This window comes from Anopheles cruzii, chromosome 2 (genome assembly GCF_943734635.1).
Source record: "Anopheles cruzii chromosome 2, idAnoCruzAS_RS32_06, whole genome shotgun sequence".
NCBI lineage: Eukaryota > Metazoa > Arthropoda > Insecta > Diptera > Culicidae > Anopheles > Anopheles cruzii.
The window spans coordinates 36297995-36320248 of NC_069144.1; the positions used below are offsets into that span (position 1 = coordinate 36297995).

The 22254-nt window shown below is 48.7% G+C and overlaps 1 protein-coding gene across 1 annotated transcript in view; it reads right to left on the reverse strand.

Annotated features, from left to right (window-relative positions):
- Positions 1-261: 261 nt before the first annotated feature.
- Positions 262-22254, reverse strand: part of LOC128278977 (protein scabrous-like) — a 50508-nt gene continuing 28515 nt past the window's right edge. Inside the window, exon 3 of the mRNA XM_053017700.1 lies at positions 262-1008. Within this exon, the coding sequence (XP_052873660.1) occupies positions 262-1008 (747 nt within the window). The remainder of the gene's footprint in view (positions 1009-22254) is intronic.

Consider the following 22254-nt stretch of genomic DNA (forward strand, 5'->3'; position numbering starts at 1 on the left):
AAGACGAAGAATTCTTTCGTCTGGCAATCCACGATTTAGCAGAGAGATAGGAGAAATGTATAGCTGGCGATGGCACATACTTTGAATAAAATAGAATTTTTCGTTTCAATGTAATAAACATTTGATTTCCTGGTATACTCGAGTCCCGCAGTGAAAAGTGTTTAACATTGTCCCGAAATATCGACAAATGTTTCCAGCAAACGTTCACCGAAATCGGCTTAAAGAGCACCATCTTTGAGTTATTAGGAGGATTAGGAGGGATTAGGAAGGATTAGGATTACGATCCCAAAGTTTTCCCCCCTTCGTTAGCGCTACGGCCACAGGATTGATTATCGATCCCAGAGTCTGATGCCTGGGACCGGTTCGAATGTTTCGGTAACTTTGTGCCGCTCTCACCTTCTCGAGTCGATTGTGGGCCATTTCGCGGTGCAGCTGTGTGGCGGAACGGGCGCGCGCCAGGTCGTCCTTCAGCTCGTGCACATCCGTCTGCAGGTGTCGAACGGTGGCCCGCTCTTCCTGCAGGGCACTGACGCTGACCGCCATCGCCTGCACGCTGCGCGCCGCATTGTGGACCTCCTCCCGCACCAGTCCCTGCTCGGACACGACCTGGGCGACGCTGTACTCGACCTTGGCGATCTCGCGCCGCAGGTCCGGCACCGTCTTCTCGAACTTGCTCTGCATCGCCTCCACGTCCTCGAGCAGCTCGAGCATCGACCCGTGCAGCTTATCCAGCGACGCCACCTGGCGGCTAACGTTGAAGGTAGCGCCCGCCAGCCGGCGCTGCTCGATCTCCACGCTGCGGAGCCGGTCAGCCAACCGGTGCCCGTGAAGTTCGTTCAACTGGCGCTTCAGGACACTCTGCTTCACCTCGAGCTCGTGCAGCTGCTGGCGGATGAACCGCTGGTGGCGCATCCGATGGTCCGCTTCCGGCTCGACGAAATCGATCGTGTGCGGCAGTTGTCCGGCGTTTCCACCCGGTTCTCCACCACTGCCCATCGCCGCCGAGTCCTGGGAAAGTAGCAGAAGTAGAAAGAAAAAGGGGGGAAATTAATGGTTGCGTGAGAACGGTGTGGGTCGGCGTGGGCATCGTCGTGACCAACGGGCATCATAATAATACGGTCCCGGTAAGCCGTGTTCGAGGCCGCCTATAAAGTCGGTTTCGGTGAGCGCGGGCAGTTCTGAGTAAACTCCCCGGAGCCTCATCAAAAGCTTGTTTCTAATTAATAATCAACAATCAAGTGACGGCATGCGTGGGGTCCAAAATTACGGTCCACGCTGCAAGCGGGAAATGAGTGGGCCCGTGCCCCAACTGCAAACCAAACGGAAAGGATCGGATCGCAATGATTGGGGACACTTTTTAATGTGTTGCTCTCGAAGAAACGGTGGGTGGCCCCCGAGGAATGGGTTTCAATTTATGATCGACCACCACCTTCGGAGCACCGTTTCTGACCCGGAGCAGCCGGGGCCGGGCTTCTCTGCCAACGGAAATAAAATTCATCAAGCTTTGACGTTAATTTCTTGCTTCCTTCCTTCGAGTTTCATGGCGCGCCGTGTAATGCCCGATGCTAATGGAACTTGACGCCCGTCCTGGCAAGTTGGTCCGTGTAATAAATACACTCCCCATCATGGTGCGCAGTCCTGGGCGCCCCTAATGAAGCACTACCGCACACACTTACGAACTCCTCTCTCTGTGGAGGCCCAACTCGGCGTCGGCTTCAGAGTAGCCGTTCGCCGGAAGTCCGCCTAGGCACATTGGGAGGCTTAATTTTCGAGAAACTTAATCGGCAATAAGCCTGCCGCACTACTCCGGGTGCGTCGGTATCCCGCGTGCTCTCCCCAACAGTCAAGGTTTGCACCGACTGAAGCCTTCACCTGACTCGCTGAGCGAACAGGGTTGGGAGTGCTCGAAAGTAGTGTCGTTGTTTCAATCGTTTGCAACGTTACTGATTCGATTCGGCAAAAGTTTCATGTTGAGTCAAATTAATTTGGTACTAAATTTGGCACTATTAATTTGGCAGTCTGTTAGCGAAGTATGGGATGTTCGACGAATCGCATGGAAAAGGATACTGTTGGCTTTGATGAATAAAATTGTAATTTGTACTCTCTTTGTTCTCTTCGTTAGCATGAGTTTCTTTCCATTAGATATTCCGTCCCGAGGTTTGTTTCATCTACGGTCTATGCGTTGAGAACTGAACTATTTTCAACACATAAAAAATGTTTATAAAATGGTTACGCAAATTTCTAATTTATTCAAAGTATGTGCCATCGCTAGATATACATTTCTGCTATCTCTCTGCTAAATCATGGATTCCCAGACGAAAGAATTCTTCGTCTTTTTAAGAAAACTAATTAGTCATCCCATTTCGACTTCCTCGCAGGAAACGAAGTGCTACTCAGCCAATACGTGTCCCATCGATGAAAATGTATGATATTCGGAAAGAGCCAAGTCTGGTGAATAACGCGGTGAGGGATAGCAGCTCCCATCCAAGTGATTTAATAGTATCATGAAACAGTTTTACTTTTTGGGGACATGAAGCCTCAGGCCATGGGCCACCAGGCGTCTCCATTTTTGAAAAGAAAAACGGCTGTTTGGTCGTTTTTCGATCAATGCATGGTTCAAATTGATCATTTGTTGTCAGTAGCGATCGGAATTAACGTTTTCATCAGGTTTTAGGAGCTTGTGAAACACCACACCTTTCTGTCCCATCAGAAAGTCCGTTTTTTTTTAGTTCTCCGACGCTCTTTGATTTTTAAATCAAAATCGCCGTTTTGAAATTTTTTAATCCTTTCAAAGATGGGTTACCAACAGAAATATTTTTTTTTTTCGACCTGAACTCATGTCAAAACAAGGTAATGATGAATGAACCGCAAAACTGAAAATACCCAATCGGCAAGTACAGCCATCTTTTTAACAGTTCAGTCCTCAACGCATATTCTGACTAACGAACATCTGAAGTGAACATTAAATCGACTTTTGTCTACAATTTAATTTTGTGAAATTTTGTCAAAAGTCTGCGACCTGCCTGCAGAATCAGCACCACGTTTCGATCGACCCAACACACACACTGCCAAGCTCGAGCGGAAGGTGCCACCAATGGCGGCGTGCCTGCCGAGACCGAAGTCGAGCGAAGGCTTCATCATATCGTTTTACTCGAGTATTCCCGGGTGTAAAATAAACATTTCGCAGACGAAACACGACCCAGCGAGCATCGAATTATGTACGTAATTAAGAGCCGAACGGCTCCGACTCCCTCCGATGGGCTTCCGGCCGTTCCGACCGTGGGCTGCAAAGTTTCCCATTTCGTGCCCCTTACGAATGCTACACTCGGTACACTCAGGTCGGCCCCGGTTCGGCACACGACAAACGGAGGCTACGGCATTGTAACGGGAGAGCCTGCTGGCAGTAATGATCACCCGGCAAGGTGATCAGGCGCTGTTCGCTTGCGTTGGTCAAGTTTGAAGTTTTCAATCAACTTAATTAACCACAAACGCTGGTTCTTTCGGGAGGAGGAAGGGCCCTCATGCGGATGTGTGAGCTACGAACGGAACAATTACTATAATCCGATTGTTTTCTCGATCGGCCACATTTGGCGAACGAAAATTAGCATCATGCGCACCCGAAGTTGGGGAAAAGTTTGACTTTCCACACGAATTCCGGGAGTTATTCGGCCAATTTCCAGTTGCTGGCACAGACGTGCATAAAAAGCCCGACATGAGTGGTAAATGGAAACCGATCCAAAAGATGTGGCGTCGTAATGGTCCACTTTTAAAGCCACCCTGCCGTGGGGGCCGTGACGTGGGATGAGAAAACGTCTTCGAGGGAATCGAAAACGTAACGCAGTGAAATTGCTTGTCCGTTCCGAGCCCGAGAACTTTTGGCTGCGGAAGCTGCGGGAAAACTGCAGCGCAAACCCGAGTGTCCTGGCGTGCCATGCCGGGCATGTCTGAAGTCACGTACCGGAAATTCATCTTCCCTGCACGAGCTGGCCGGTCGGTCGGGTGCAGCGACGTGCGGCGTCCAGAGCGCGCCTCGTAAAGCGACCGAACAGTGACACTCTGACCATCGGACAATGCTTCAGCCGGTGAGCATACGGTGGAGGTACCACGTAGACCCACGGAACCTTCTCACAACACGGTAAGGTAATGAACGGAAATCAAGCAAAAAACAAAAAAACCGAAAGCTAATGAAAACGTTCACGTAGCGGCGCTTTGGCCCGTAAATGAGTTTCTCGCTGGCACCGCCCTCGGGGGAGGCAAAGGTTAAAGCTGCTTCCTGCGACACGACCGCGAGCCGTTCAACAAGTTCTTGGAAAATGGCGTTCGGAAAGCGGCGTAAATTTTCATTGAGCCAAGAATTGGTCAAACGAATGGTGAGGTCGGTGGGAAATTTACTGTTAAATACCACCGAAATCAGGCTCATATTCCCCGTTTTGTTGATTATTTCCGGAACCCGTAACTAATAAAGTAATAATTTGGAAACTTTAATAAAAAGGATAAAATTACCCACTTGAGATAAACTTTTGGAGGCACCCTCAAGAGGCAGCCACCAGGTTTTCTGGCCATTGTTTTGACCTACCACACAGGTAGCAACTTTATCTCACGAGAGGTTTCCTGTGTTGGTTTTGGCCAGTCTTTCTGCCCTGCACCTCTGTCTGTTTTTTGTGTGTCCTGAACGCGCCCGCGACCCCGTCCAATTTTCCGTGAGTTGCACATTACATTGCCCGTGCTAGCGGTGCTCGGGCAGCGAACGTGTATGTGAGTCTGGTGCCACAATAATTGAACGCTACCACGAACCAACCGGAAGTTCCGGTGCCACGCAATTGAGACAGAAGGTGGCCGACCCACAAAAAGCGGAGAACCGACCTAGGGAGAAAGAGACAGGTAGAACGAACCAGCTGCACCAGGAACAAACTGTTGGCAAATAAAACCTTCTTTACCACCAACGGCAGCAAAGGCAGCAAAGTTTTGCTATGAAAACGAACAAACCCCGGCCGCGGAACGGGGTGAAAACGGAACCATCGCAAATGGCCGTTACTAAGTTGCGAAAAGAAAAATCTCGACCCCGCCGGGTACCGGGGCACTGTGGTTTCCGAAAAACCTCGGAGCCGCGCACGGGGCACGAAGCAGATGCGGATGCATCCTAACGAGGTTGAAAATTAGGATGTAAAGCTCGGGGGACACACGCGCACGCACGCACGCCCGCTCGGGTGGCTCGGAAGTGCCGGGGGAAAAAATGTTCCGTGTACTCTCGCGGTACAAGTTCCGGGGCAGCTACCTGCTGCGTGGCACCTTTTTGTTCGCATATGTTTCTGTATCATAGAACCCCGGTGGTTGGCTGCGTTTTTTTCCGGTCCGCACTACTCCTTTCTGCCACTATCTGCGCTCAAATACGAGAAGTAATTGTGTTCGAAAACTGCAACCCGCGTTTCCGTTGGGCTAACGAAGCTCGAAGCTGCGGTGTGGCGAACATTAAGCTGTGCCATCGCGCACACACACACACTCGAACGAGACAAAAGAGGAGCGAAGGAGTAAAAAGTTTGGCTGTTTGGCGTAAAAGTGCTGATTTGCAAAGTTTCCGTGCTTTGAAGCCGGAACATTCGCAAAAGGTGATCCATTTGCGAGTGGTTTGCGCGCCACGTTTCAGTTTATGCATTTTAGTGGCTGCGATTGTTCCAAAATATGCTACATACTCTAAAGGGAGTCGGGTTTGATAAGCAAACACACATAGGATGGAGAAATAATATCTACAAACATTGCAAAACTTCCTACACTCCAAGGTTGACATGAGGCGCACCAGGCGCCTCCATCGCTGACCATGCGCCTCCATCGGACCATTTACAAAACTAAACGTACGTCGGGTGAAACAAAACAGGGACATGGACAACAACAAATTGGACAGTTTGGACTGATTTCGCCCCCTTTTTGCCGGCTCAACTGTTTCGAGAAACGCGCTGCGGTCCGGCCGTCGACGGCGCGATAATGAAATTAAAACAAATCGCTTAAATTGCACTTTTCAGGTGAATAAACAAATCCGGCCCGACGCTCTGGCGAGGGAGATTGCAACATACCGAAGCACACGAAAAAAATGGAGTGGCGGGCAAATACACACACAAAAAATGCTTGGCTTCACCGAACTGGTGAGGCCACTACATCACGCGGTACACTACCGCGTGGAGCCCGGGCCCTTCTCCGAGCCGTGGACCCAATAATCGGTTCACGGTTCAGGCGCTCGACCCGCGGCGAGCCAGTGTGCGGGGACCCGGCCCGAAGTGCTGACACCGGGAGTGGAGCACCGGTGGGATAGAAGAAACTTAATTAAAAATGCAAATAATTTTTTTTCCCTTCTCTCGCACTCGCTACTTCGAGGCCACGGCGGCGTGGCACGGATTAAGGTGGAACGTTTGCCGGGTTGCGTGAAAAATCACGGAATATGAGCACACGGCACGGCACGGCACGGCACGGCACGGCACGGGGTTACGTGAGCCCTATCAGCGCGTACGGTTGAGTGATTTCGTGTCCCGGGCCCGGGTGTGTTGTGTTACCATTCGTGCCCAACCGATGTTGGTCTAATTTTAGGCGTTGAAAGCTTTTTGCTTCCACCTGGAAAAACATCCCGGAACCGCTGGCTGATGCATTTTTCAGTACCGAAGCTTTTCTCAATCAGCCAGAGCGTTAGAGAGTGGAGCCGGTTTTTTTGTGTGTGGCAAGAAACTTACAACCTCCACCGGTGTGCATCAATCGATACAAAGTCTGACATCCGGATCGGTGCTGGAGTTATTTTAATCCCAACCCGGCCGAGCCGTGGAACTATGTGGAAAAGAATGTTTGCATAAATCTACCCCTTTTTAGGGCTCCTTTTTTCCAATACATATTTGATCTATTGTTTCATGCAGGCCAAATTGCAGCAGCTGTACATTTGTACGGTTTCTTATAATACGGCATCACTTTGCAATGAGTGCACTTTCCGAGCAATCGCTGTTCGATGGAAACACGAGCCTTTTTAGTGCTCAGATTACCATCAAAGCCCTGAAAGGGGTTCGATTTTCCTGGCCGCCCTTTTTGGGAAATAGTTGCCGGTCACATTTCAGGAATAATCTTTTTCGTTTGAAAATACCATACACTTTACGTAGATGGGGTCGCCTTTCATGGCCTTTTTGTATGCCCCGTTACCAAACAGTGCAGAAACAAGGATCCCAGGCTGAAGTAATGTTTCATGATTTGGTTTCATCATGGCCGAACTCGAACATCGTCTGCAGGCTGCATTAAAATTGGTCTGTAAAATGTATGAATTTTCAAGAATGAACGGAAGTGCCTACACCAAACCATCCAATCAGGCAAGTTGTAGCAGCAGCAATATTAGCAAAGCTAATGGGCGCAACAAAGAACCATGAGAGTTATTGAAGAGACGCTATATGCTACATAGTTCACGAACATTTTGAAAGTTAAAATCGAAAAGTTGGCCATTCTGACGCCTGTTCCGGAATATTTGAATGCTGATGACGCAGTTTGGGAGGCCAGAGTTTATTCCAATAAAATAGATTACTTTGAATGAAAAAACAATGAGCTCCAACGGCTATCCACTCGCTTCCAAGACCGCCGTAATCGTATTGTGTAACCGAGCACACTTGTGGCCGGAAATTGAGGATCTCCGCACAAAACGTAGATCAAATAATTGGTCCACAAACCGTTGCGGTCCATTTGCGGGCTTAAATTTCCTTCTCACAACTTCCGGAATGTTGGTAAATCTTGCCCGGAAATGTGGCGAAATAAACACCCGTTCCGACAAAACCCCAAGTAATACTCTCCACTACTGGGTAACAGATTTGTGGAGCTAGGAATTGATAATCCGTTTGTTGCCCGCCAGCCGGCAATGGTCCACAATCGGTTGCAATCGTGCTCGACAAACATTTCTCAATTTCCGGAAGATGCACTTCTTCGAAAAAGGCACCGCGCACGGGCGAAACTGTAATGTTCTGTCCACTTTTTATCCTTTCTACTGCTGCTGCTCCTGCTGCTGTTGCTGCTGCTGCTGAGTGCTAGAAAACTATTTCCCCCGTCGTGTGTTACTTCCGACAGCCCGCCAGCCCGAGATGCGGGACATGTTTTGTGGTGCGCGAGCGAAAATAACTTAAGAGGATATTTCAATTTGTTTCGGGGCCGGCAAGGGCAAGGTGAGCAGCTCATCCCTCGGTTCGTGTGCGCCTTATTTTGTCCCCCTCAAGACGCCCACATTCCTTCGGGCTGTTGGCCTCGGAATGTTTGCAGAAAACTTTTTCGCCCTTTTTTGCCGCCGGTCGGCAAAGTGTCACTCGGTCTGCAGCTCTCGGCATTCAACGAGGAGCATATTGTCATTTCCCGGTTCTTACCGCGCCTCGGAGCCGAATGCACCAGATGACATCTTCTCACGGGGACGGGGCCAAACCCGGCCAAAGCCGTTTACCCTTTCCACGCGGCACCGACCGACGCGTATGATTTATGTACCCGGGGCATTCCCGGGGCAACATTGTGCCGTATGGCTGGCCCGTGAAGGTGTGACCGCCAGACCGGAGAATGCATCCAAATCGCCGGCGGCGGCGACGGCGACGGCGTCAAACAAGACGTGTTCCCGGCACTTCCCCGTGCAGCTCATCCGGCCACATCTCGCCACGAGACGGAAGAGGCTTAGTCGGTCCGCGGTGACGGTGTCGCAGCGTCCTCTCCTTTGATGTCCTTCGCTGACACGCACGCAGGACAGCGGGCGACACGAACGTAAAGCCTCCCGGTATCTTGTGTAAATGACACCGGCAGAAAGAACGAAGCAAGGCCCGGACACACGAACAGTGCCGGTGCAAGGATACGCCAGTCGGCCAGCCGGTGGAACGCTGGAGGGATCAAAAGCTACCGGCGGCACTGTAAGCCGGCCCAGGCAACGACATCAAAGGGCACCGGAAGGGCGCGCATTTTGCGGTCATCCAACGGCACTCGCTCGCTTTGTCGGTGCAACAGGGCTTACGGGCCACTCTAACGGGGAACGGGCAGTATGCAAAAGGACACGCTGGGCTCGGGTCATCCTCTGCAGCGCGGGCATCCTCGTGGGCTGCACATTGTAAGTGAAGGCAACCATCTTGCATTCTGGTAGATTACTCCGTCATTAACCACGGCAGAAGCGGGTTATAGAGGGACAGAGAGAGAGATAGAGCGATCCTGGAATGGTCTTCCGCTATTGAATATTTTATCAAGGCCTGCATCGGATCCGGACTACGGAGCAGGACCACCCCGGCACCACAAACAATGTACGGTGGCACTCTAAATCGGTGCGACCACCGGTGTGTGTTTACACACTCTCGTGGGTTGCCCTTCTCCCGCTAAGGGAGTCCTCGGGGACGAGCTTTTCAATTTACTCCGGAACCAGAAATGGGGCTGCAATCGAGATAAGCATCTCAACACTGCAGGTGTCAATGGCAGAGCGAGGAGGTGGATAGAAAGGGCGTCAGGGTTTGTACAAGACACTGCAAAAACGGTCTCGACTCGGGTGGCTCAAGGATGCTTCCATTTATATATGTGTGTGTGTGTGTGTGAGAGCATGTCCTAATCAAGCGTGCCCCTTGCAAGAAGCGGGTGCCGTGCAGGGATTAATGGACCATTTGCATAGGTAAAGAAACATCATGCAACTTTTAGCAGCCCGAGTGCTGTATTGACAAATATTACACGACAAGGACGAGGCCTTCCGGCCGGACCTTGAGTTGGCCACCGGAAGTATGCGTACCTCGAACGACCCTTGATGGTGTGCTTCAATCAAAATCCTACACAATGGGGTGCAATGATCGTCTCTTCAATTATGAACCATCCAACAAAACTAGAGACGTGCGGATTGATCCTTCTTGAATCTCCCTTTGCATTGTATACGAAAATAGAAAATGGAATTCGAAAATCTATAGTAATTGTACATTAAAAATCGATACACAAATTGAACCTTAATCAGTGGAACTGCTGCTGCTGACAGTGAAGCCACGATTTAATACCCTCATTACCAATTGAACCGAGAACGCTCGTGCCTCGGCAGTTCGACCCTGATTGGCGCTCGAGCCACGGATTGTGAATTTTATTATTTTCTTCTCTTTGCCCGACGTTCTACCTTGGCTCTCGAGTGCATCGCAAAATTGCAGCGGATGCGGAAAGAGAAAACAATCATAAAACTACTAGGTGTGTGCGTTGAGAAGTGAAATTTTAGAATGATGGCTGTACCTGCCGATTGGGACTTCCCAGTTTTGCGGTTCATTCATCATTACCTCATTTTGACATCAGGTAAATCAGTCCAGGTCGCAAAAGAAATTAATCACTTATCAAACGACCGTTGAAAGGGTTAGACCATGCCAACTTTTGTGCCTGAAAATGACGTTTTGCGGGGATTATTATTTTTCTGCTCCTGTTGAAGAAAACTGCTTCGGAATCGCACCAAATGCTTGTCGGGACTTGGTTTTGGAAGATCGCTGTGCTTTGAGTGGTTTAAAAAACTTCAAAATGGCGATTTTGACTTAACAAAAAAAAGCGTCGAAGGACTCCAAAAAACGGACTTTCTGATGGGACAGAAAGGTGTGGTGTTTCACAAGCTCCTAAAACCTGATGGAAATGTTAATTCCGATCGCTACTGACAACAAATGATCAATTTGAACCATGCATTGATCGAAAAATGACCAAAATGCAATTCTAGGGGGTTTCGATGGGGGCGCCTGGTGGCCCGTGGAATCAAGCACCAGGCGCCCAAAAAAACAAAACTGTTTCAGGATACTATCAAATCACTTGGATGGAGCTGCTATCCCTCCCCGCTATGTTCACTAGACTTGGTTCTTTCCGAATATCATTCATTTTCATCGATGGGACACGTATTGGCTGAGCAGCCCTTCGTTTTTCCACGAGGAAGTCGAAATTGGATGACTAATTAGTTTACTTAAAAAGTCGAAGCATTCTTTCGACTGGGAATCCATGATTAAGCAGAGAGATAGGAGAAATGTATAGCTAACGATGGCACATACTTCGAATAAAAAAGAAATTTGCATAAAAATTTTAGAAACATTTTTTGTGTGTTAAAATATTTCACTTCTCAACGCACACACCTAGTAACGTCTACCCGTGTGCCCGCGAAACAGGGCCAGCGGAAAAAGTTCGAATCGAAGAAAAGTGCAGCACACACGCTACAGAAACTTGAGTATGAAAATACAAACGAACCGTAAACGGAAGGGACCGAAAACACGCGCAGCATCTACCGAGCGGGCGAATGATCCGGAAATTCAATTTGAAAGTTTTCCGGCCCGGGACCGGGACTGCGATTCGTCGGCTTAATCACTTCACGGCGAACGGGCGGTTGGCAGTTGGGTAGCGCTTCGCCACCGAGAGGGTTAGAGCCGCCGTACCGAAGGCTCGGGCCGCACGGGTTGTTCGGTACCGGTTGATGCGTTTTTTGTGACCCTTTGACCAGCGAAAGTTCAGCGAAAGTTCAACGAAAGGGTTTCCATGCGCTCGGTGCCCCCGATGTGTGCGAAGCACGGGAAGGTCTAGAATTTGGGGCGGCACTGAAACTCTGTGAGTCCCTTGGGAGACGCGCCAACCATCGTTCTGTTCGGTTGATGGAATAATAAAATTAAAGTGAAATCTTCTGCGCCAAGCTAAGCGGGTGAGTCGAAAGGGACGAATGAAAAGGGATTCGCGACTCTACCTTGGGTTGCCTAATGACACGAATGTCACTCGAAATGTAGTAATTTGTGCTGGAATCGGATGGCATATCAGCTCTTTACGCAGTGATATGAGGTCCGGACAGCATTAAAAAAAATGGTCATGGGTAAACTGGGTTGATAATGGATGTGAAGCGTGAATACATGGCATTTCAGGCGAAAATGCCCGTGCATGCCAATTTGTGATAAGTCATTGCGATTGTCGCGAAACTCATCTAGATAGTTCCATCATCGGATAGCGTGCCCCATGGTGTGTGCTTTAAAGGGAATACTTTCGTTTAACCCGTTACATTTTTTGCATTACTTTGTTATCATTTTATGCACATTGTGCAGTTTTATTCTCTATTTTATGAGCTGTTTTAAACGTTACTCTAATGGAGAAGCTGCTGCAAAAGCGACCTGTATGCAATGTACTAGGCTGCTCATTAAATAACCTAACTCTTGTGACAGGGTGCGTTACCCTGATGAAAGAGGTTGTTTTTCTTCTTCAAAACGGGTCTTTTTTCACGGATTTTCGCTTTCAGTTGCTGTAAAATGTTACAAAAATAATCCAAATTTATTATTTTATCAATCTGCAAGTAATCCGCTAGCAAAATTCCATTCGCAACCCACCAAACTGATGCTAACATCTTTTTAGGCAATTTTTGGACGAACTCATTTCGGAACCGAAGAAAAAGGTTCAAACCACTCCTTAACCTCTTTTTTTGATTCAGGATCATGGTGATAGACCTAAGTCTCATCACTAGAGTTGATTCAATGCACAAAATCCACTTTATCCTATCAAAAACGCTTTAAATGGTGTCAAGAAAGTTGCATTCGAATGCGTTTTTAGCGAATGCGGCACAGCTTCTCGAACACAAAACTTCAGTCAAAATATTGTTTATACTGCTCAATGAGTTGGCTAGGTCTTGTACTTAATTTCTATCAGTGATTGGACGATTTTCGAAAACGATATCCTGTATTTTTTTACGATTTCAGGTGTTTTGCCTGTTTTTTCGCGTTTTTAACATGAATCATCTTAAAGGCTACTACGACCAAGATTAAGCTCAGAATCCCCTCTTTTAACCTAATTGAAGGCGAAGAGTCCTTATACACTTTTATTATTGATTCATAAATTTCCTTTGCTTTTGAACCTTCCAAAAATAAAAATTGAATCACTGCACGAACTTGATTTTTTCCATTGTAAAAAATACTGTGACATGTCGATACTAAATGGCTTACAAAAAAAAAACTAAGTGACCGATTGAAATGAAACTTCACATACGTTCATTTGAAGAGTGTATCAATATCATAAAAAAAATCAGGCTCGTAGCAGCGCCCTCTAATGTAAAAGCTCAGAACTTAATGAGCAGCCTAGTACGACGACCTCACTGTCATGCTGACTGTACGCCTCGCCAGACTCCGGTGCGATGTTCATGTCATGAGAATGCCGGACGATGTAAGAAAAAAATGGTTGAAAAGTTAAAGTACAGGGTGAGGGTTAAAGAACATAAATGTTCAACCATTAAAAAGTATTCAGCCGTTTTTTTTTATAACCAAATGAAATCATGCATCGTTAATGAAACACCCTGTACAATTAAAACATCGGACTGGTTCCTTGAAACTCTTGTTTCAGACACCAGCATAATTTGGGTTCTTACTTCAACGACCAAAATTTTTGGTTTTCGATAAACAACGGTAATTTTATTTAAAAAATTAAACTAATATTTCAATTTTAAATAATTAGGGTTTTTTGCTTATCTGTGTGTATATCTATTTTGGTTTAATCAATATTTTTAACCACACCGTCATCACGCAATAAGACTGTAGAATTAAAGGGCGTCTATCGTCGCGTTTAAAGAGTGATTCTTGCCCACCGAACGGTTGGCCACTTTTCCACTTTTCCCAAACACGCGCGGTCGTCCTGCGGGGTTTGAGATGAATCACGGACCGACCGGTGGTGACCACTGTCACTCACCTTGCGAATGAATTGACTTGACACTGAATGGTGCCTCTCTCCACCGTTCGAAGGACCTGCTCGAGGCTGAAGGAACCGAACCGATGGGTACCGTACTCGTGAAGGCCAATGGAAACGAGCGAATGAATAAATGAATAGCCTCGCAAAAAAAAACAGTGCACGAAACATGAAATAGAACAAAAAAAGGGTCAAATGAATTGGTTTCTAGTGGCCCAACGAAGGGCGGCAGCGGTGCTCGCGGCATCCGCACGAGCTGTCAACGAGTTGACGTAATGGACGATGGCAATGATATCATGGGGTGAAATTGATGGTAAAAAGCTAAATGATCAACATCACAGATTGGTCGGGTTGGTGTCGCCAAGGCATACCAGCATCATCCCCGTCGCCCCTTCCCCGCTAACCGATGCTGCGCCAAGGGTGCCGTCAGCTTTTGTGTCTCCTTTGCTTCCCAATCTCCCTTTCCGGGAAATGGGTTTTGGATAACGCAAAAGAAAGGGCCCCAAAAAAAAGGAAAATAATACAACACACACACACACACACAGAGCGAGACGGAGAACCCTCCACGTAATGTCTCCATCAGACTCGTGGTGGGTCCTTCCAATTTTCTCTCCATTTCTTTTTTTTCGCTTCATCCGGGATCATTGCCTTCTTGTTGTGGAACGGATTTTTGTTCCATTTTTATTTGCCCGATTTCCCCGGAAAACCCACCACTGCGGGACCTCGGTTCGTCGGGCGGTCCCATTTCGCAAAGGGTCTCAAGATGGCCTTTTCAGTGTAGAAAGGAAAGGAAAAAATAGGATACACGGCAGACAGAAAAGATACGCACACACACACACAGAGCCCCGCCGGGGCGAAGGTGGGAGTACTTTTTCTGGTCGGCCAAAAGGTTAATTGAGGTGTGTGTGTGTGTGTGTATGGGTGGTTTCGGGGTCGGTTTGTTTTTTGCGTGGTGTCCCTCCCTCGGGGCCGGCGCACTGCTTCAGACGATGGCAGCAGACGTGCTTACCGTAAGAGGGGCCACTTGAGCGAGAGGCAAAAGCGAACCTCGTCCTTAAATGGCATTCCGGCGAAAAGTGCTGGCAGGCGAACAGTATCAACGTAATGCCAACGAAATGCGAAATGTCACTGCAGCTAATTATCGCAGGAAACGTTAGTTTATTTTCACAGCACACTATTGGCCCGGTTGTTGTCACGTGGGCATACTTAATGTGTAGAGTGTGCTAGAAATTAAACTCCGAGAAGTGTTTCTGGTGTTTGCTCGGTGCCCGCACCTGTCTGTTGCCCGAATTGACTGTCTGAAAACCGAACCACTAAAGTGCACTAGAACTGGAACGTTAGAAAATGAATGCTGTAGTCGGCCCATACGCTCAAGGTTGTGCTTTTGTAAAGAAACGTTACAGTGAACACATTCAGTACCCCGAACAATCGAGTACCACTTAGCCTACATACGAGGATATATTTCCGACCTTAACATCAAGATATAGTTAATAATAGTTAATAAGTTAATAGTTAATAAAAGCAAAAGCAGTGCACCAAATACTACTAGATGACCGCCGAATTAAAGTGAAAGAGGTAGCAAAGGTTATGAACATGTCAAAAAACGATTCAATGTCAACATTTGACATGCGGAAGCGGTTAGAAGTAGTTTGGATACAAAGTGAATATGTTGAAAAATAAATAGTAAAATTGAGAAAAGTGTCTTGCATCTTTGTGGGAGCGGAAAGTTTTCAACCTACCAACGACTGTCAAAACCGTCAGTATTTTTCCTCGTGTGAATTCATTTCAAGTGCAATTCACAAAAATCTAGGAACGATAGGAATCCTGTTCTACAGTCGGCCAAGTTGGCCCAACATTCGAAATTGAACTACCGTGCTGGCCATTTAGCTTGTATAGACGCAATCACGCAATCCATGTTCGGAATGTTTATTCCACACATTGTGAAAGTTTTCCTTTTTCTTTCCAAATTTCATTAGCATTTATACAGGGTGGTCCATTTGGCGTTCTTTTTTTGAACTTTCAATTACTTGATGTTTAAGACGTCAAACTTAATTCTGCAAATTGTAATCATTTGGTATACACTTTGAAATTGACGAAATGATACGTTTCAAGCTTGAAGAAAGCTAGGAAATCTTTAAAATTTATTTCCAAAGTGGTAGGTCGTCAAATCATTCGTCCAAAGCACATTTCATTGAAGCTCATTTTCATCTCGGTGGCTATGTTAATAAGCAGTATTGCGGTTTGGAAAACCCAAAAATCGTGCAAGAGAATCCAATGCATCCTCAATAAGGGACTGTTTGGCGCGGATTTTGGCTGATCGGTTTTTCGGTGAAATTGAAGCTGAGAACTTGGACGGCGTTTGGTTTGAACAGGGCGGCGCTACGTGCCATACAGCGTCAGCCAAAATCGATATTTATGTTATGTGAACAAACCAGCAACTATTAACGTCCTTAATACCGAAAATCTTCCATTGCCATTGCCGAGATAAGACCAGATATAATCGAAAATGTACTCAAAAATAGGCCGACCGAATGGGCTACTCCCAAGCCAACCGTGGTGAACATTTGACCAAAATTGTATTACATAAATACAAATTTAACAATCAACCTTTCAAATAAAACTTCAAGTATCGAAAAGTATTAAGCCGTTTTTATTTTATAACGAAATGGAACAAAAGAATTCGGGCTGGGCCACCCTGTATATATTTGCATGCCGCAAATGGAATGTTTTTGGGAAATCGTCTTGTTGTGGTGATCGGAAAAAATCGAATGGGGGTCGTACTTTTTCCGGCTAAACAAAACCCGAGTTTATGCAAACTTTTCCATGAACAATACAGACTCCAAACGGCCAAAAGCCTACATATTATCTAAACGATTGGGCTTCGTGGGACGACTACTTTGCATTTACTTTTGCTAGGCAGATACTTCGAATCGTAAATGTAAAAAAAAGTCAATGGATCACTCTCGAATAGAATCGGAACTCGGTGAAAGTAATTAGAAATTAGTTCAAACAATCAGCATCATGACTTATGGACCAACTTTCGGTCATGATGATGGTGGCACAATTTCGCTGAATTCCTGCACTTAAATGGCTTTGCAGATTTCCATTTTGTTTCATCTCCACGACGACGATTCTATCCAACTCGCCGGAGCAGCGGTCGGAAATTCTGTAAGCCAGATTTTACTGCCCCTTTCCGCTCAGCAGCACTCGCTGTGTGGAACGGTTCGGAATGCAAAACCGATAAATATTAAATAATGCTATCACGGGCCAAAAGATAGTGGGTTACAGTGGCCGGCAGCAGCGAGCTGCAGCACCGCCTCGGCCTCAAAATAGGGTTATCCTTTCGATGTTTGTTTTATTCATGCGATTTACCGACTGTGGCCGTCGGGGCCCCGTAGGCACGAACTCTTGGGCCCCGGGCAGACAAATAAAACGCAAAAAAAAGGATAACCAAATGGGCGGCTGCCAGTCTTTCGCCGTGCCACAGGCTCACGGAAGCAACATAGACACGTTCACGTCCACGTCCGGAGCGCCGTGAGTGTAAATAAGCATCTGAAAGTTGCTCTTAATATTCGGCCACCGGCCAGCCAGCGAGGAAAAGGATGAAGCGAGCATTAAAGTGGAATCAGAAACATACACGAATGCCGGGGAGCCAGCGGCCAGCGGATTGAGGCGCTTCAAAGAAAGCGTGCAGCCGGACCGTGGGTTTCCGGCTATGCTGCGAGCATAAAGTAAGCAAACCTTTTTCGGACCCAACTGGGGGCTTGTGCGGGCGGCGCTCTTGGGTGGGTGCAAAACCCGTCCACAAGACAGCGTGAGAACATTTGCCAGCTCTTTGTGGTGTCGGTGCTGTGGGAACGAAAAGGACAGCCGTGAAGAGGGGAAAAAAAACCCTGACCAACTACAACACGGCCCACCCCGGGTAGTGGCCGGTAGATGCATACACGATTAGGACATGTCCTCTTAGGAAGGCTCAAAAGTAAGGCTACGGCTGCGAAAGGAACCCGAACGATCGAAAAAGAGGCTGCATGAAGAAGGGAGAAAAAAAAACAGCGAGGAAGCATAAAGATTCAAACCCCAAACGCTGTCGCAGGATCCGCAGCCTCCCAAGGCGCGAGGACCCAAAGAGGCCTGCTGCCGAGCGTGCAATGGACGGGCAAAGTAAGGGCTTGGCAATAAAAAGCCGAAAATAACGAGAATCGAAACGGAACATTCACCGGTCGTGAAGAAGCCAGTCGGTCCCCCCCCCCCTGGGCGGCCCACCTTCCAAACCCTTTCTGCGTTGCGCAAGGATACTCGGGGCCACAGCATAAACTCGGTTGGGTCCTCGGTGGGTAGAGTGGCGTGCCAAGTTGAAGTAGGGCCAGCAGCGCAAGATTCATTGAGATGTCCTTTTCGGCACACGGATAAGAGAGTGCCGCAGCGCGCCGCCCGGAGGATGTGTAGTGGTGGTGGCGGCAGGCGATACAATTTTTACCGCAACATAAACGGATCCAAATCATCATCGAAACCACTTCTGTGGGGCCGCTTCTTCGCTTTCCAGGCGCTGCCGCGGGGCGCGTTCCAAAAACTTATGCTAACAACCTCGAAAGCCCTCCCAATCACGCACACACACACGCACACACACGCACATGCCCTGGGGTGGACCCCCCCCCGGGGGCGTAGGGCGGCGAAAAATACACGCACTGACGCTACACGGGAAACATAACTCGCACTGCTTTCTGACTGTTCTCGGAGGGCTCGCATCTCGCTCCTGAGTGTGTGGCTCGGGGTTTTCCCCGAACAGTGTGACCATTAAGTCCCGAGCGTTCGAGCCCAGGACCGTTCCGTAACGAAGTGAGGGAAAAAGGAAGAGAAAAGTTGGAATACAAATGAACACGCATTAGCATAAAAGATATATGCACGTCATATGCTCCCTCCCGAGTTCGTCCTGTTCCGTCTTCCGGCGCGCCAAACGAACGAACCCAAGCGAACCGAACGCGCTTTTCTTCACTGTGCTCGGCGAGAGCGTTGGCTTTTATTGGCGAGCTGCCGTTGGATCGCTAACCTTTTTTCTCCTTGTTCTTCCGTGTTGCCCACGCTGACGTCCTGCCTGCGCGCTGGTCGAGGCTGGTGAGTTAATAATTTTACAAACGTCCAGCGGTGCCCCGAAAACCGCGTGGATAGACGGCGAATGGACGGCCACCAGTCACCATCTTCATTATCCGCCGCGGGCCGCGCCCCGTGCCGCACCGGAAACCATCATAATCGTCGTCATCATCGCCGTAATCATCATCATCATCTCGCCGGCAGCCGCCGACGAGGGGGCTCATCTTCGGCCCCATTAGCAGCGGCGACGGGCGCGCAGATTGGGTGAGTTCACTTCGCTACGTGCCGACACCGTCCGTGGAAGCCATCCTTGGTGATGGGCACGGTGATGGGTGATCCGATGGAGTTCTCCGGATCGACGACGCGCCAACGTCAACGGTCGCGTTTTGCGCTGTTCGCGGATTTTCCAACCCCCCGCCAACTTCGACCGGGAAGTCGGGGTTGACGTGGGGCTTGCCCAACCGGGTTTTTTGAAAAACGGTTTCGCATTTGCTTCGGCACATAATCGGAAAATGGGCAACGCTGACGCGGCAAGGTGGCCACGTTGGAGCTACGGGACATGCTAATTTTGGACAACGCGCTTCGGGCGGCAAGTGTTTCAGCAAATCCTTACGCCCATCAAGATGCGATGCGATGATGCTGAGGGCGAGCTTATCGTTTGCGTGGCAGTTTTATAGCGCCACAGAGTGAACGGAATTGTAGCCCGAGACAAGCGGAGTTTCGGTTCGTGGGGGATACGATGTGTTTTTTCGGAGTTAATCACTTCAGTTGCACGATTTATTTTAAAGACTCCACTTAAGAGTGGATAGAAATGAAGCGAAAATAACATCACCGCATCAAGTGACCGGATTTACGGCGCCTGAATGTATGCAATTCGTTCGATGTTCGTTTTCCGTTGGCCGTAAACGCCTAAAGTTATGCAACCGCCTGTCAGATACATTGTTCTATCAGGTCCGCTTTCACGCTAATAGTTGTTTGTAAAATCAGAACGATCAGAGCAAAAGTGCACTATCGGCACCACTTTCCACACAGTTTCCCCGGCGGAACTTGCCGGTGGGTTGATAAATTTTTAATTCCATTCCAATAAAGAGCGTTTCTAAAATCAATTTCACCATAAATCATTCAGTCTGGACGTCGCGATTCGAGACCGCAGCCCACTTGGCACATAATCAGCCGACCGCCCGAGTTCCGGGGAAAGACTTGCTTCCGCTTCCGATTGCATCACACGACGGCGGTGTGCTGCAATCCGGATGTCTGTTGGGCACAGAAGCCCGCAGGCAGGGTAAATGCTTGGCGAGACACCCGGGCCCGTGCATTGGCCTCCGAGTTTGAACCCCGAGTCTTCATTTAATTTTAAATGGGAAAATCCAATTTAAAACAACCATGCCAAGAACCATGCCGGAAAGGTAAAACTTCCTACACGGGCTGCACCGGTGGTGGTGGTGGTCAATGGAAGTAGATCCTGGGGCTGACGGGCCAGACGGGTGGGGTATTGAGAAAATGAAGAAAAATTAGACAGCGCGTTCAGGATGGCAAAAAGCGTTCCAAGCGAATTGTTTCGACTTCCACACACACAAAGAGAGGGCGTAGATAGAACGGAAGGAATCGTTGGCAGGAAAAACGGAAGCAAACTGGGTGGAAAATCGAGAAGTTGGATAAGCGATGGGCGACCATCGGAGTCCCCATCGTCGATGGCAAGGATTCGCGTGTTCCGTTCCGTTTGTTCGTGTGTTAACGTTTGATTTCCGGTCCCGTTTTTCGGCGCCGCGTGGATGAATCATCTGCCTCGGAGACGGAAAAAGGGGTTTCCTTCCAGGAGCCGTCTGGTTCGGCATGCGGCATTTTTTGCACGCCAATCACAGCTGCTGGTGCGTGGTGCAAGGTTCGTTTGCGAGTTTGTTTAAGACTGCGGCACCGAGGGCCGGTGGAGCGATAAGAAACTTTAACTCCACAAAATAACAGAAGCCCAGAACTTGATGCGGTTCGATTCGATAAGAACATGCAACACTCGCCGAAACACCTGGCTAGTCCTGGCAGCGCCGGAGGATAATGGAATTTAAACGGAAGTTTTATTATTGAAGATCGATTCAACAAACTCACCCAAACTGCAGTCCGCCAGTTTTTGGGTTGAGCATAAATCGATTTCCGTAGCCGAGTTTGCGACTCAATTCAATACATTATCTTGTCGCCTTCGGAACGAGCACCGGGAACGAGGGCGAGGGCCTTCGTGCGGGAGCATTTAATTTAGATTCCAATTCGAGATTCAGACTCGACCGTTCGGACGGACACAAAAACTGGACCTAATCCACGGTATTATTGTAAAGTAGGGCGGTAGGACGGCCGACCCCGACAAAGTTATGGTCCCGAAGCGAAGCGCAAAAAGCGAAACATAATAATGGAAAACCAGCGGCAGCAAAACGCTCCGGACGGACCAGGAGCTCCAACTTAAAGTTGCGACAGGTGGCGTCGACCGGCCTATGGCGGGCCACGCGAAATTCGTGAATGAACCTTAAAGCCGTCCCGTCCCGAAGACGCGTCCCTTCCGAGAGGGATCGATGGACCGGCGAAACCGGTTGCGCGGCAACCGATGCGCCGGCCGGCCAGCCGGCCAGCTGCTTGTCTGCGCCAATCCTTTTTCCTGGATGCTCCGCCAGAGGTCATTAAAATCTGGCAAACCTTGTTTCGGGTCCGGTCGGTCCGTCGGTCGGTCGGTTGAGTGATGGACCGGTTGAAGAGCCGGACTGGTTCGGGTCGAGCCACACGCAACACGGGACGAAGTGCAACGAATGCACTCCCCGCCCAAAAGGACCAAACTGCACGCGATGCAGTTCTCTTGCATTGGATGCGCGTTTCGTCTTGGTGCAGAGAAAAAGGCTAATCAAATGTGGGGTCGTCCTTTACGATCTCCCTTACGGCGTGCGTGGTCGGCAGCAACCTTGCGGCGGAAGCCGTTTTCATCGACATTCATCGAAAAAAGGGTCCACGGCGTGCAGACCGAGACAAACCGAGTGCCGTAGTCGTGCCGTTTTTACCAACTCTCCCCCGGAACTGGGGCAGTCGCCTCTCTGATGGATGATAAAACATTCATACCAACTTCCGACCGATACGCTTCCATGCTGACGGCGTCGACTCCGCAGTGTCCGTCCGCAGGGTGTGCGCGCTGAACTTTGGCAACACCCCGGGAACGACTAGGCGACTTGTCGGAAGGTCTGACCCTCGGGTGGCCGTTGGCCTCCGCGTTTTTTTTTTCTTCCCATTCTCCAAACCACCCTTTTTACGCAGTGTTTATGCTCTTATGCTGCACCTTCCACGAAGCAAGACGCGCTCCACTGGCTGCTGCCTGCGTTTTTTTCGTATCTTTGTTTAACTTTGTTGCTTCCTCCTTTTCACCTGCGCATTCCCCCCCCTTCGTACCGGCGCGATTCACCCGACGGTTGGCCGAAAAATTAATTTCATTTTCTTGTTGTTTGTTGTTTTCGGTTTTGCATGCAACACGAGCAACGA